The sequence below is a fragment of the Chamaea fasciata genome, unplaced genomic scaffold, assembly GCF_029207755.1.
Source record: "Chamaea fasciata isolate MVZ Bird 193981 ecotype frontalis unplaced genomic scaffold, bChaFas1.0.hap1 SCAF_1, whole genome shotgun sequence".
Taxonomy (NCBI): Eukaryota; Metazoa; Chordata; class Aves; order Passeriformes; family Sylviidae; genus Chamaea; species Chamaea fasciata.
Genome location: NW_027094086.1, coordinates 90,687,755 through 90,703,799, shown reverse-complemented (window position 1 = coordinate 90,703,799; position 16,045 = coordinate 90,687,755). Strand labels below are relative to the sequence as shown.

The 16,045-nt window shown below is 37.9% G+C and overlaps 1 protein-coding gene across 2 annotated transcripts in view; it reads right to left on the bottom strand.

Moving 5' to 3' along the window:
- Window positions 1-1,947: 1,947 nt before the first annotated feature.
- The window catches only part of RNF182 (ring finger protein 182), a 29,561-nt gene continuing 15,463 nt past the window's right edge, over window positions 1,948-16,045 (bottom strand). For both annotated transcript variants that reach the window (XM_066187393.1, XM_066186742.1), the window contains exons 2-3: window positions 10,987-11,067; window positions 1,948-5,579 (exon numbers count right to left, since the gene is read on the bottom strand). In XM_066187393.1, coding sequence (XP_066043490.1) covers window positions 4,635-5,372 — 738 coding nt within the window. In that variant the 5' untranslated portion in view covers window positions 5,373-5,579; window positions 10,987-11,067 and the 3' untranslated portion in view covers window positions 1,948-4,634. The remainder of the gene's footprint in view (window positions 5,580-10,986; window positions 11,068-16,045) is intronic.

The following is a 16,045-nucleotide window of genomic DNA, read 5'->3' as shown; positions in this document are numbered from 1 at the left end:
TGTGGATCTTTCACTCCACCCATCATCCATGCAGGAAGATGAAATCATGATGTAGAACTCCTGTACAAAAAATGAAGATGCACAGTTGAAGTGAACTGTCCCAGAGGTGATGCAGGGATGGGTGTTGAGCCATGGTGGCCCTCAGGCTTAGGACAACCTCTTAGTAATTTTGAATCAGCCAAGACAAGGCAGGTTATAGCCATGTTTTCCTTGCTTTGACATCAAAACTGTTTTAACAACATGCTGCCATTTACCCTGTTCACTCTTGCATCCTGTCTGCAATTTGCCATATTTTCAGTATTAGCCTTGCTGTGCTGGACTGGGCTGCAAACTCAGTGTAGTAGAAAAGATTGCTTCATTTCAAAATACTGTTTATCCACAGTTTCACGTAGACTTGTTTCATGAGAGGGAGCAGAAATGTAAGAGGAATAGTGAGTTGAATCTACCATTAGGACTGGCTAAAATTAAGAAAAACAATGACCCTGTACCCAATAACAAGGAACTCATTCAGAAACATCATCCACCTTCCTGTGAACCTCCTCAGTTCCTCTTCCTCGGGTTGAAGTGCAGCCACTTAGGTGGAAAGCTGTGTTTTCCTGTTCTGAGCTTGTCTATCTGACTGTGTGCTGCTGGACTCCGCAGAATCAGAGAATTCTTTGATTTGGAAGGGACCCACAAGAATTATCGAGTCCAACTTTTAAGTGAATGGTCCATAAAGGGATCAAAGCCATGACCTTGGCGTTATCAGCATCACAGCTGACCAACTTATCTGTACCTTCAGGTATCTGTATCTTCAGGTAATCAAGTCTCTTTGGAAGAGTCTATTTTCAGGTACATTGTAAAATACTGGCAACCCTGAAGTTTGCCAGTGATGTTATCAGGACAAGAGTTTGCCTATTTTAAGCATTTTATATTAGCATATACGGTTTTGTGGGCCTATAATCAATATAGCAGGATCTACCAAAGCTCACAATGCAACTAAATCAAAGACATCAAAGCCCTTACTTTGGCCAGTCCTGTAGCTTTAAATAGTTAACGTAACAGTGGGAGTATGCCCAAATCTAAGGATCTGTTTAAATTAGAATGAAGTTCAACACTTTGCCATTTGGGAAGTAAATGTACTTTACTGTAATAACAGTAGTGAATTAATTTAACTACCAAATTAATTTTAAACCCCAGAAGGGTCAGTATGAAAAATGTTAAACTGTTTGCAGCAGCTCTACCTCAAAATATTTATTCAAAACACAGTCCCTTTGTCCCAGGCACAGACAAAACCCCCTCTCTGCTTTGCTCAGCTTCTCAGTCAGCCCAACCCCAGCCCCACATCCTATGTAAGAACTCACAGACTCCGTTAACCCACACTCTGTTAATTCCCCTTTGAGCTCTGGGCTCAAGTCACACCTGCAGAGCTTCATCCCTCACTGAGTCCTGCTCACAGGATGGTACAGCTCAGCACAACCTTCCTAAGCTGTGCCCAGCAGCTGCTCCTGCATCATCCTGCCCCAGCCCTCAGGGGATACCACGATAACATACAGTAAATGAGCAGCTGTTGAGGATACAGTCTGCATCCATAGGATAAGCAGGAATTAAAAACAAAACAAAAAAATCTCATTTGGACTAAATTAATCCTGTAGTAATGAATTTCTAGCACTTTGTACTTGGTTGAGTCATGTCTGGGCATAGCAGGAATAAATCCCACTGAAAGGGAATTGCCTTGGTGTGCAGGCAGTATTTTACAATCCCAGGAGCCATTACTTTCCAAGGAGAGAAAAACAGTAAGAGAAAAGGAAGGAAAAGCAGGCAGAGAAGTATGCAAGTCTTGATTTTAGCCCCATTTACATGAATTTCAGTGCAGTTATTCCACTGCAGAGGACACAAGAGTTTTCAGTTCAAAGTATAAAGGATGGTAGAGAATAAAAATAAGGAAAGAGTAATATCTGAAGTTCTTCTAGTCTCAGTCACACAGCAAAAATTCTTCTCCACAAATAATTGAGATTTATCTCCCAGCAATTCTCAATGGCCATATTGCAAGTCATATAGATATTTTATGACCCCAAAGCTGCAATAGCGTGCTCTGGCTGAGTGGCAGCATAGCTGTACAATCAATATGCTTTTGCAGGCTTGCATCTTTGAGTGGGTTTGTATTGCAGCACAGCCTGAAATAACAACATAAATTTAATGGGCTGGCAATCTGAAAAGTAGAGAAGTACAACAACAGGTGTATTAATTTGTGCTGTGATGTGTAATTGATACCACTGTAATTTTGCTACAATTAGGCTCTGTTTTAAAACAGAGTACAAAATACCTGGTGCTGGCACTAAGATAATCAGCTGAAAATCAAAAGGAAAAGACAACAGGTAGCACTGTAGAACACGTTGTGCAGAGGTAATTCATATATATCACACATTTGTAATACCTATATCCTCTGTTAGCCCTTTATTAGAGACACTATATTCAGACAAATTGAACAAATCCTAAAACATATAAACCCTTAACACTACAAATACATCTTTCCAAAAGTTATGAAGTTCTATAAACCCACATAGGTTTCTGTTTTTCTTTTTTTTTTTCACATGATTGTTGTTGGATACTTAAAATTTATGAGTTCATAGACAAGTCAAACCTTGACTGGAGATGATTCCTCTTCTAACTACATGTGCTTTATCACAAACATTAAAAACAATTACTTAGGAATAGTATTTTCTAGCAATTCTGAAAATATTTTAGGTATAATTATTGTCATTACAGAAAAGTCTGAAACATTTCCTTTAATCATTCAATACATAGCTCCATAACTCCATACACTTGAAAACTATAATTTCACTATAAGTTTTCTTCTTACATATGTGTCTATATGTACATACACACACATATATATGCACTATAATAAAATGAGTGTCAAGAAAAGCAGGACCTTTACATTTCCACATTTTCTCTCTTTGCAATAGGAATAAAACTGAAGATACCACCTGTGCTATCCACAAAAACTGAACCAGCTTTAACTTCAAATCCTCTTGACAGGCTCTGCTTTTCCCACTGTCATTTTTTTCATTCTTACCAAAGTCTGTTTGCTCTAAGAGTATACTGTTAGGCCATACATTCAATTTTCATGCAACAAACCCCTCTCCCTTTTACACTGCCCTGAAATGACTAAATCTTGTGCCAGACTCAAAAACCAGGCTTGCACTGCTCAACTCCACCCTGATGTGCACAAGAAAACCAGTTTGCAGCTGTGGTGTTTCTAGACCTAGTTATACACATAAACATTAAATATTACTTATTTTTGTGTTCTTCCTGTAGTTCTTAAAGTAGCCTAAACCATGCAACAAACAAGTAAGCCTTACAGGGCCTGGTTCTATTTGTGGAATGGTAAAGTATCAGTAATTCCTCCAAGCTCCACCAACGGAGACATGCTAATTGCCACATCTAGATTGCCATCAACTCACAGTGGTGACAGGCAGAGTTCAGAGTATTAAACATTTTGAAGGACTATGCCTTAAACAGAAACCTTCCCAAAGTCACAGTATCTCCTTACAATGCTCATTCTGTGAACTCAGAACAAAAAAACAAACAAAACCCCAGCCCCAAAAAACCAACCAAACAAAATGCTAGTTAACCATTTCAGAATTTTTTTTCTTGAATTTGTATTAGTGATTGAAGATCTGTTTCCTAATGGTTGGGAGTAAAAGTCTGTCTTGACAGCTAAAGTCACATAAGCCAAATTCTCCAGCACAGCTACCACAGAATACTTGTGCATGAGGTTGGTCATCCATTAGGAAGGATTGGTGGCTTGGAAATATCACCAGTGGTGGTGGAAATGCTGGCAGAGAGGGTAAACATAACAGAACATAGGCACAGAAATCTGCAGAGCTCTGAACCCTCAGAGGGAAGCTTAAGGTGCATACACTGAAATAAGTGCACCTGGAGAACAGCAAACACAGGGCTGGGTCCCCAGAAGTACTCATTAGCAGTGAGCTGCAACTGTGTGACAAGAAAAAATGGGCTTCTCTTTGGGGAAAGTGTTCTGGAGACAAGTTTTTAACATTCAAAAAAAAAAAAAAAGTTGGCCTCCCACAAGTATTTTTGCTATAATAAGAACTAAAAAAAAAAAAAAGGTAGCTTTATTCTTCTTATAATATTAACTAATAGAGTGATTTAATTTGCTATAAATGTTGATGGATTATAATAACAGGTATTTCAGAGCATGAGCTGCGTTGGGTGAAGAGATGCAGTACTTGCATCTGGAAGGTGTCTGCTGCAGTAATTTCTTCTTGGGTGAATCCTACAGCCTGAACTGACTTGATCAAGCCAACAGAAAGCAAAGTTCTACTCATCTGAACGGTAGCGGTAGCAGCAGCAGCAGGCATCAAGTTTGGCGATTTTGCTTTACCCCTTTCTAAAATTCAGCCCTTCAAAATTAACATGTATTTTCTATTTTCAATTATTAGCTCAAAAAAAGCTCAGGGTGAGGAGGGTCAAATTCAGTTGGAAAAAAGGGACCATGTAACTAGGGCCACTGCTTCCATTTAGTGGGATGGACAATAAGAATAAATAAGAATACAAAGAATACAAAACCAGGATAAATCAACTATGCTACACATCTGGTAATACACCTTATTTTACTGCATTTGTTATCAGGATGACATGCAGTCTAGAACTTCATGGCAAACACACTGGCAAAAGCCATAAATCATGAGAATAACAAGGCTCGAAGGAACAAGGCTTACAAAGACAACCCCAAGGGTGACTTTCTTGGATACCAGTAAATAAATCCCTAAAGGCAAGGAGCTAAAGTAGAGCAACCCTAGCAACCACACTAGCACCCGAATCGAGGTCTGGAAGAGCAAAGATGTGCAGTTCCACACTGTCCAGTTGTGGGACACAGTTGCAACAGAGTCAAAACTTGTAGGCCTGTAAAATTCCACCACGGGTGTTGAGTTCAGAGTCTGGGGACTTTCTCTTTGTACTTCCATGATTGTTATAACCAGGCAATTAGAAGAGGTGTGGGAAGGGCTAACCAGAGATGCCAGCCTTTTGGGAGTCAGCAACAGTTCTGTTGGGTTGTCTGGTAGGCACTTCTTTCCCTTTCCCCCACAAGCTAAATTCAGAAGGATGTTGTTGTCATCAGGAAGACTACCAACCTCATCATCTGGCAGGCACGTTTCAAACCTGCAGAATGGGCACACTATGACTCCTTGCGGGGAATCACCAAAGTCTATGATCTTGCAAAGGCATTTGGCACACACTCTGTGACAACACTCCAGCACTTTGGGTTTTCTCTGCCGCAGGTTATAGCGGTTGTAACAGATCTTGCACTCGAGCTCATCTGAGCTCTGCGTCTCCACGGACTCCTCTGGTAGCTGGGTGGTCATTTCTTTAGATGGTTTTTAGGCTTGTGGAAAGAGAAGTCAAGGGATGAAGAGGTCACTCAGTCTTATTTTAGAACATTTTCCTATCACCCATCTCAAACAGAAAAAGAGGAGATGACATCATTGAATAGCATCAGTACACATCATCCATTTTCAGCTTCTGCAAGGGATTGCGCACTGCATGTCCTTTACTTCGAGCCAGGCATCCATCTGAAAAAGCCAAAGTGGAATTTTTGTTGAAAGCAAAAGTAAAAACAGGAAAGGAAAGGGGAAGGGGAAAAGAAAAGGGAAAGAGGAAAACAGAGAGGGAAAGCTTTAGCAAATGAAATGCTCAAGTTCTGCATTTTATAACTCAGCTTCCTTTGCTAAAACTACCTCTAAGGTAGCTTTTTTCTGTGGCATACAAGGCCTGTATAACAGTCATGCTGATGAAACTTAGGATCATGCTGCATGGATTTATTTTAGAGTTGAACTCTGAGTGGCTCAACCCATGAAGTTTTCAGCAGAAGCTGCAATCTAATCACTCATCTGTGACCATTTATTTAAACTCTGGTTTCCCAAGGAAATGAGACTTGACACCTGGACTTCTTGGTCTTTCCTGGTAAGTTGTGAACCTGCTGTCCAATTTCAAACAAATCAGCAGAGGGGCCACAGTACTGAAGATAATTAAGTTGCTAAAAAGAAATAAACCCTGGCAATTGGGTAGAGATATTTCTCCAGTTATCCTGGAGGGCAATGGGTGGTCAGCACACACCAGCCTCTGCTCTGAACAGGCAGCATGCTGCCTGTAGCTCAGCCAGAGAGGAGGGCAACCCAGGGGGAAGCTGGTGAAACTCTGGGGAAATAAAAAGTTTGGGGGAGTGGAATGGGTATGAAAGAGGTACAGGGTTATTGCAAGGAGTAATGTGGCGAACCTAGGTCAAATCTGGATTAGGCTTTGTTAATTTTTCTGTTGGTGGAGCAGCCCATTTCTTTTTCTCCACCTAGCTGCTGGACACACAATTACAAAAATAAGAGGTCTTTAGCTTGCAACAAATGTGTCCTTCAATATGGGGCTGCTGGGGTGAAGGCTAATGTGTCTTCCAAGGGCATTCAGCAGATGCTCTGGTTTTTAAGGGTGTCATGGCTGTGACAGCTGTTTCACACCTCAGCTAAGGAGAGCTCCGTGGCACGCTTGCCCTGCTGCACTGCCACTCTGCACAGCAGTTTTGCCACCACACTCATCTGCCTCACTTAAACAAATGTCTTGTCACATTTTGTAACATGACTTCAGGAAACAGTGCATGTATAATAAACAAAGCGTTAACCAGGAGTATGTGCTCTGGGAATCACTAACCAGCATTTACAAAACCAGCGCTTATCTGCCAGAAGATAAAAACTTCTTCCAGATTCAAGCGCATGCTTGCTCACAGAAATGAGGGCAGAGCTGCATTTTTCTGGTTTTCAAACTCATCCCTTCATTGCTAGAGTAGCAAGGAATTGGCCACAGTCAAATGATGGGCAAAGTCAGCACTTGTATCCAGCTGCCTCTTGCATTATCAATAAGTGTCAGGCACACTGAATATGAAAAGTGGCCTATTTCAAGAAAGTTATTTCTTGACTACTTGTTTTAGTAAATGTGTGATTTCTCTCCCTTTCCATTGGGAAGTTATTACTCACTCCTAGCATTCAGATTCTTCTTCTTTTTTTTATGAGGACAAGGCAGGAAGCCACTCATTTAAGCAATATGTTCCTTCTGTCAATACATTTTACCTGCCAACCATCAGTGAAGTCTCTTTCACGGGCCTCTTGTTCTTACTGTGCTTTAAGTATTTTCCATTTCTGCATATCCAGGAGAAGATGGAGAGATATGAGAGAGGTGGATATATAACTTCTCTAGCAACGTAATTTGTAAAACTCACCTCCAGGATTTTAAAACAAAGATGTAAACATCAGACAATGCAGTAACAAAATACCATGACAACATAGTGAAAAAAACCGCCCGTATTTCTCTAAGAATTATTACAGACATGGCCTCCTTCCCATTCAATTGCTTCAATAACTCCTTTCCTGCCTCTTCCAATTAATGTCTTTAGTGCTCTAAAGGTTTTCATCTCTGCCTTACTGTTGTTTTTAGTATTTGTGCTGTGGATATATCTGTGGCATGTTGCATCCGGCAAAGCAAACATAAGACCATCCACAGTTTTCAAAGTGTACAAGCAAGACATCTTCTAAGACACGAAAGGAACATCTTTTACAGAACTTACAATTCATCCTTCATCCTTCGTTACACTGTGTGCTTCCTTATTAAATTCTACTACTCTTTTTATTTCATTCCAAATATCTTCTTCTAGATGACTTTTAGGTAGATATAAATGTCACGAGATGCTAACTTTCCAAAGGATGAACAAACCACAAAATGCACCAAAGAAAGTGAAATGCCAGCCTAGAGGAAGGCAAAGAACTGCTGTAAAATTAAGAAGCCAAACAAAAAAGCGATGGTTTTGAGCTTCCACATCTTGGGTATCATTTACCTTCTGTACCTGAGGTGGATTAAGATTACTAACAAGGTACTGTTAGTGATCTGCTGGCAAACAACATCCTACAACATAAAACTAGATTCCTGATTAACCAAAAATCTTCCAAAGTATGTGTCTTCTTCTCACGGAAAATCATAACCTTTTTCTGAAAACTTCCAACTCGAAAAACCTTGATATTTTAGTGTTTATCCTCCTAATTAATATTTCCAGGCTTTTTACAAAGCCCAACACACTTTCCAACCAATTCTATTCAGACATGGATCACCTCCCCCTGAACCAGTTTTCAAACTGAATGTGTTTTCCACTTCCTTTAAGTGCCAAAATTTGACATTAATACAAGGAATAACAAGTCTCTGGGACTAGCAATGTCCCAGTTGCTAAAGTGGGATCATTAGCTCAATTTCCAGAGCACAGTGATCCTCCTATTGTAGTTTGCGTCATGAGCTATTCTACAAATTTTTTTCAAACTTTTTTGAATATTATCTATAGTACAAGAAAGAGCAACTTTCACCATCTTTCTCACTTCACAGAGCCTCTGAAAAAAATGTCTGTCTATAATAAAACATTATTGATTGTATTTTCTTCAGCTAACTTTTGATGTTGGATTTCTCCTTACATGTTTTAGTGTGAATACTGCTTATTACTATTTGTAATTTATACATCCTTTCCTCTGAAAATTAAAATTTAATCACTAGTTCCTATAAATGCTTTTCATGCATTTTTTACCCTCTCAGCTCTATGGTGGTTTTAGATGCTTCCTCTCTCTTTTTTGCTTTCCTGATTTCTTATGGAAAATTTTCCCTCTCAGTATCCACTTTCCTGCTCTTTTTTTTTCTCTCCTGGGAACTGCTACTTTTTGGGGTTTAATTAAAGATGCGCTTCTATTATATATATCACATACACTAAAAAGTTCTCTGATTAGAGACTTATTAAAAATATATGGAAACCGAGGCTTTTAAAGAAAGTTGGCTTCAAATTATTCCTATTTCTTGAGAAAATGAAGCATTTATTGAGAAATATGGCCAGCTACTTCTTCAAGGAAATTCTGCTCTATATCAGTGATTTTCTGTCTGGTCTTTTGCATGCTTCCCAGGTGAGTATTTACTGAAAGCAGGCAGGATAAGAAATTGAAGAAAGGAAGAGGTTAACTACTGCCCCTCTGAATCCTGCTCCCTCACCTAAAGTATTACAATTCATATACTTCTACTTTTTGAGTGTTAAAAGCAACATTATGCAGAAAAAAAAGAGATTGTGTCTATATGTTCCATGTTTTGTCCTCCTCTTTGAGACACATTTTTCTATGATGCCACGAGAAGGTATGTCCCTATTATGTGCTCCATTAATATTTGGGCTATTTTAAATATTGAGCTGCAACCCACATGTTTTTTCTGACCTTAAAATTCAGGGGCAGTCATGATGAATCTAACCTCTTTCACTTCAAGCACAAAATTTGTAGTGACTGGAGATCAAAGTGAAGTCCCATGTCTATTTCTAAAGTACTGTGTGTATTTTTATTAATTCTGGTATTTGTCATGACTTTAAACTGCTTCTTACATCCAGTTTTTCACCTGAACTTAGACTTGTCTCACCTGCTTGTTTGATACCAAGAGACACAAGTTGTAGCTCAGGAAATTTCAATTACAGATTAGAAAAAACAAATAGTACACAAGGTACTCAAACACTAAACACGCTTCAAGACAGATGTAAAAGAAACATGCAACCTTACAGATATCCTTGACTGGATACAACCCTGGTCAGGCCATTCTACCTTGGAACTGAGCCCTGCTTTAAGCAAAAGGAACTGGATTTTCCTGGAGATTCTTTCTAAAACAAACTGCTCTATGATTCAATGTTTTGTTATCCTGAACTCACTCTGTGTGATCTGTTTGAAAAGCTTTATCTCTTACTGAATAAAGAATCAAGTTAACAATTGTTTTCATAGATACACAGGTCTCCTAGATAACAATTCTTTTATTTAACATATGAATTAATTTTTACAAAACCTAGAATCCTGCTATCCTGCCTTCCACAGAATCCATCTGATGGGATCAGCACAATGCAATTGCAGAACATTTCATACCCATGAGTATTATGTAGCACATAGCAGCTTTCTGAACAAAATATAAACTACTTGACACGTCCAATGATGACAGTACCCACTGCAATTTATTCAAGAACAAGCACATCTGTTATCCTATGACAAGCACTTGCCTTTTGTAAGAGTCCTGACTAAGCATCACAGGAGTCAATCCATCATTCTTGTTGCTGCTTGAGCTCTGACTCCCTCTCTTTCCAACCTAGTGCCACCTGTCCTCTACCTCATGAACTCCTCTACTTGAAACTTTTACTAAAAGCTGAAGAGAGGCATCCTCTGGAAGGCAGAAGACACAAGCAGTCCCTCCAGTGCTCCATGTGACTGCTGGAGGGCAAACCCAGAATGAGGGGGAATAACCTCCCTTGATGGCGAGAGGAGGTGACCCACAGGACCAGACTGAGTTAATAATAGCAAGCTCTTATCTATGACCCCACATAGCCAGACAGAGTGCAGTGGATCATGAGCCCAAACAGGCCACTGGCCATTGATCGGTTTTGTACTCATCACTGCTCTGGAGCTGCAGACTTTCTTTCCAGGCGTGGAAAGAAAGGTGAATGGGCTGTGCAACATCTTATGGCCCTTCTTTGCACTCATCTATCAAACACTGTGTAGACAAAGTGTTCTTACGAGAGGCCAGAAGCAATTACTTGTAGATGAAACTCTCAGTATTGGAGCTCAGTCATGCTGACAGGGCAAAGTAGATGGGAAACTTGTGCCTCTCTTCCCTAATGGAAGATCATCTTTGCCCAGTTCGTCAAACCAACCTTTTATCATTCATCTCTCACTTTTTTTTTTTTTTTTTTAGGGAATTTGCCAATATTTCACATATAACCTAAAATTAATATATGAGCTCAGCAATTTCCATAAGATATCATCCATGGACCTACTCAACGTGTGATATTTTCAAAGGTTTTTAAGTTTCCTTTAAATACAAGCTAAGCATATTTAGGAAAGAAGATAAGGAAAAAAATATAGATAGATAAATAAATACAGAGAAACTTACTTTCCATGAAAAAGAACTTCTTGCAAGGGTTCACTTGCAGGGAACACAAGAAATGCCTTTTCTTCTCCACATGGGCAAAAACTGGTAGAAAGGAGGGAAACAAAATTAGTAGACAAGGAATACAGCTGGGAGAATTTTCAGTCTATTTTCTCTGTAAGAGAGGAAGGAGTCCAACTCCTCTAGTTTGGATAGAAATAGCCATATGTTGAGATTTCTGTTTAGAGAAATATATTGGGTAAATCTCATTTACTAAAATTATTTCTGTAACATAATCCAGTTATCTTTACAGATCTGTTGTTGATTTTAAGCCTCTTTCAATATTATGTGCTAAACACTCTGAAGTGCTATCTCTTCTAGCAACCACATAGTCACAAATGTTAGCAATTCACTAAAAAAACCCAACCTAAAGGCAGAGCATCCGAAGAGATAAACTGTGTTCTGAAAGAAGAGTTGTAAAAACATATTGAAATACTTTCCTTCACAAATGTCACAGAAGCTCTTTGATCATTTCTAAGTTTCCAAACACAGTGTAGTCTCTTCCTCAGCGCAGATCAGAAAGCAACCATCTCCTGTGGGCCACTGCATTCCTGTTGGAGGAGCTTTGCTGCATTCTGACTCAGCAGGAAATGACCATTGCACTAGATTTTTCCAGTTTGTGCTAAGCCCAGTGCAAAAAACCCCACCCCAAAGTGCTTTACTAATCTGGCATTTGAATAGACAACGTTCAAAGTGCCAGCAGCTATCACATGTTCAACCTGTTTCATGCCACATTTCTGCTAACAGTGGATGGGTTTTAACAATGGGCATTTCCCTGTCAACTCCGATCAATGCGAGACTTTGCACAGGAGTTACAGAATGTGATGTACTGATCCATGCTTGGCTTATGGTCAGCTGTGTAAACTGCTATGAAAAATGCCTCCATTCTTTTCACAAAAGCTTAGTTTTCAACAGCATAGGTAATGAGGTTATTCCTCCAATAACTATGCATGAAAGAGAAACCCCACAACATATACAGTAAAAAGTTGTGCATTACTGACTGCTGAGACTAATATGAAAGAGAAGCATTCTTATCAGAAGTTACTGTTGCAATATTTAGGTCTTTGCTTGATCTCTTTCAATCCTCTACAACCCTGCACAAAAATCAAGACACAGAAAATTATAGTTTTTCATATTTAAAATGGAATTCATGGTCTCCAATTATATAGTATGACAAGTAATGTAATATTAATGTGCCATCTCATACTAGAAAAAAAAGAAAATAAACAGTCTTTTTTATTATTATTATTCCTCCTCCCCATCCTGTTAAGTTAGCAGGGAGATTTTAATGTAACAGTGTTCACTTAATTCGGTGTTTGACACAGGCTCTTTTTGCATCCTTTGCCTGTACATATTCAGAAATCATCAGACTCTATTTCTTACTAACAATATCATTTGGAATACTTTTTTCTTATTCCAGTAACTCACATTATGTGTCAGGTAGTAGTGGAAAATGGTATGAAAACAAAGTAAATCCCTTATTGAAACCCTACTATTCTCAATTACGTACTTTCTAGCTACAGGCTACTACAGTATTGATATGAATCCTGCAACTGTGGTGTAGAAAAAAATGTTTTATTATTTAGGCTTGTAGACAAAAACAAAACCTCTTCCAATATCTCTTAAGAAGAATTTTTCCCTCATATAGAATTCATGAGCTATTTATATAGTAATATGCCAAGTGACTACTCAATGTGACATACGGTTGTGGGCTGCTTTGTAGCTGTTTAAGAATAAAAGTAATAAAGGACAAAGGATCTGAGCTTTTATTAGCTGTCTTGATTTAAACTGGCTTAATTAGATTAAATTGATAAGTAAAAAGAGATTGCTTGAAATTTGTATCTAAAATGGTAACACTTAATTTTGGAAATATGCTAGTTAAACAGAATTAATTCCTTTAAAATTATTTTTAATTCTTTCACAACCTGCTTACTTGGGCTGTTAGGCATTTTCTCTTGCACAGTTTTCTCACTGCTAATGGCTTTTCCTTTATAACTCTGAAACCAGAAAGCAATCTACTCAGTTAAAATTTGTGTGTCACAACAGAACTCATGACCTTACTACTATTACAGGGAAAGGTTAGACATTATCCTCTTTGGTAGTAGGGGTGGATTTTGGTAGCTTTATCAAATAAGGTAGAGTTCTGCTCCTCTGCTTTAGTGCTTGTGCCCTTTAGGAGCTCTTCTGAGAGTTGAACAGTCTGTAGGACATTGGTTCTAGAATATGACTTGAAAAGATACAAAATTATAAATAAATAAAAAGCTTCCCAGTATTTCTTAATGTAGGCATAAATATTTAATCATATGGTCCACAGATATGTCTAGCATTTATCTTTATATTAGACACTATTAAAAGCCAATACGATTTTGTATTAAGTTTCAGAACACTTGAAGAGAGCACCATAGAATTCTACATCCTTGCTCTGCTTGCTACTCTATGCTTAAATGAAAGTAATTAAAATAAGTCCAGAAATACAAGAAAATAACTTCTGCTTTTGAAATAAAAATTGCTTCTAATAGAAGATATATTGTGACATACTCAAAATGTAACATCCCCAAAAGATAACAGAATTCTCTCTTTTCACACATATTTTCTATGTTACATAATTTGGGAGAGACCAGGTGAGACAAAATGACAGAAAATTTATCTCTATTACATCATTCAGTGAAAAATTTCTCTCCACATAGGGGAATAATTTTAATGCATTATAATAAGTTCCAATTAACCTTCAAAAGATTTAATAGAAAGTAAGTGTGGCATTAGCTTTGTCCTAATGGAGCTGAAAACAATCCCAGAATAGAAAAATAAGCTTTTTCTATTGTAATTAAGAAAAATCCACCTAATACAAGTATGTTTAACTTAGTATATTCCGTTTCAGACATTTTTGAGGATATGACTACATACAAAGATTTTACTATATTGCCTATTTTATGTCAATAATGCAAACAGGAAATAAAAAGGGTGGATATTACACAGGGCAGTACTGATACTGGATTTTATGTATTTTTTACATAAATTTAGTTTTCATACAAGGTTTTCTGCTGTAACTACTGATCAGAATTTGCATCTTACCCTGTGCAGAAAGGAAATAGTAAAAAACAACTGCAGTTATTTCAGTCACAAGAATATTTGAAAACTCTACATCAAAATAATGCAAATCCAATACAGACTTCCATTTGCAAACAACATTTTCAGACCTGGTCTTCTATCATCATGTACTTTTTGAAACACTGGCAACTAAAGTCTGATCCAGCTGATGCTGCAAATAGTCCCAATAGCTTGAAAAGTGAGGGGTATGAGGAAACAACACTATAAACTGGATTCATAAAGTGTAATTTTAATATTTAATTTCATTCCCCTAAAGCACACACCTAAAACCCGTTATTTCTGGGATAAAGATTATTCTTATTTTAGCAATAGAGCAAAGTTGGCATATAAGCCCACCTCAACTGACATTATTATTATTATTTTTATTATTATTATTATTATAACATAGTTATCATCACTAGAATTTCAGTGTAACTAAGAATTTTTTTTAAAAAAATCTTATTTGAAAAAGAGCAAGCACAAAAACCCTCAGATGCTATACAAGTACAGTATTTCGTAGATGTGGTTGACATGCAGTAAAGTTGTATGTCTTCAACTGCATTCATGGGAAATGAACAATCCTAACAGACAAGTGTCAGTAAGGAGACATTATTTTGACAGCAACAGGTACTGCCCTCTTTCAAAAGGTTTGTAGAAAAATTCCATTTGACCTGATTTATACACAACATGCAAAGAGCAGTTACTGCATGCACACCCACCATTCTAGATGCAGGTACATGAAATAAAACTGCAGGCATTGAAAAAGCAGACGGAAGGAGTGAAATTAATTTGTGTCAAATGATACAGAGAGCTTTTATTCTATTCTTTTAAGGAATATAGGAAACATGTGAAACAAGAGCAGCTTTAACTATTAGCCTGGAAGTATCTTTGTAGCTACTGGGGATGATTGGGGACTGTCAGAGCTCCATAAATTGCTACACTACCAATGTCAGAATCACTGGAGTGTTCTGCTGGTGAGACTTAACTCAGATTAATGCTTATAAAGCAATTAAACTTCAGGGGGACTGATATGAATTGCTCAGCTTTAACTGTTATTTAGCAGTGAAATGTGGTAATTTTTTTACCCATTCTGAACCATCAGTGAAAAAGTTGAAGTGCTGCTAGAATATTTCAAGCGAAGGGCAGAAACCTTATGGGCTGAGACTCTATATACAGTGCCCTTTGGACTGGATAAGAGGAGAAGAAAGAAGCTGCAATTTATTCATGGGATGTATCAGAATCCAGTTAAGAATGCAGTGTATCTCCCTCCCATGTGTTTCTGATAGAAATACACTGCCACAGCAGCAGATAATCCAATCAGGTCTGAATCAGATCAATATGAACCTGCAAAAATCGGAAAATCTGCACTGAGGAAATGTGTTTCAGCAAGAGCTGCATAATTCTATTCTGGGACAAGGGCAGCTTGGACTTGACAAATTTCCCATCATTCAAAAGAGTTACACTGGTTAAGTCTCACAAACTCAATGAAGGGTATGCAACTGTCTCTTCTTTGAGCAGAGCTACGGCATTTTGATGTCATTTGCAACTACAGTGGTTGAAAGGTTAAACGGAATGAACAAGTTTGAAGTCTGCCTGTCGAGCATATTCAAAATACAAAATGCATGAGAGGAAAGCATTGCTTCAGAAATTTTGGAAGTAATCAAGACATATTCAGAAACACAGCTTGTATATTAAACCAATTAGAAAAAAACCCCAACTAACCCACACACAAAACAGTGAGAAAGTACATAAAATGTAACTCTAAAGGTTTAAAAAGCAACACAGTTCATAGAGAGCCATAACACTCCCCTATTAACCTATAAATTTAGTTTAGTGTAAATTAAGAACTGAGACCAGGTATTGGTATTTTCTTAACTGGTAATAATCAATGGGGATTTTAGTTTTAAGTGTTTTGCAACATGTACTACAAGACTAG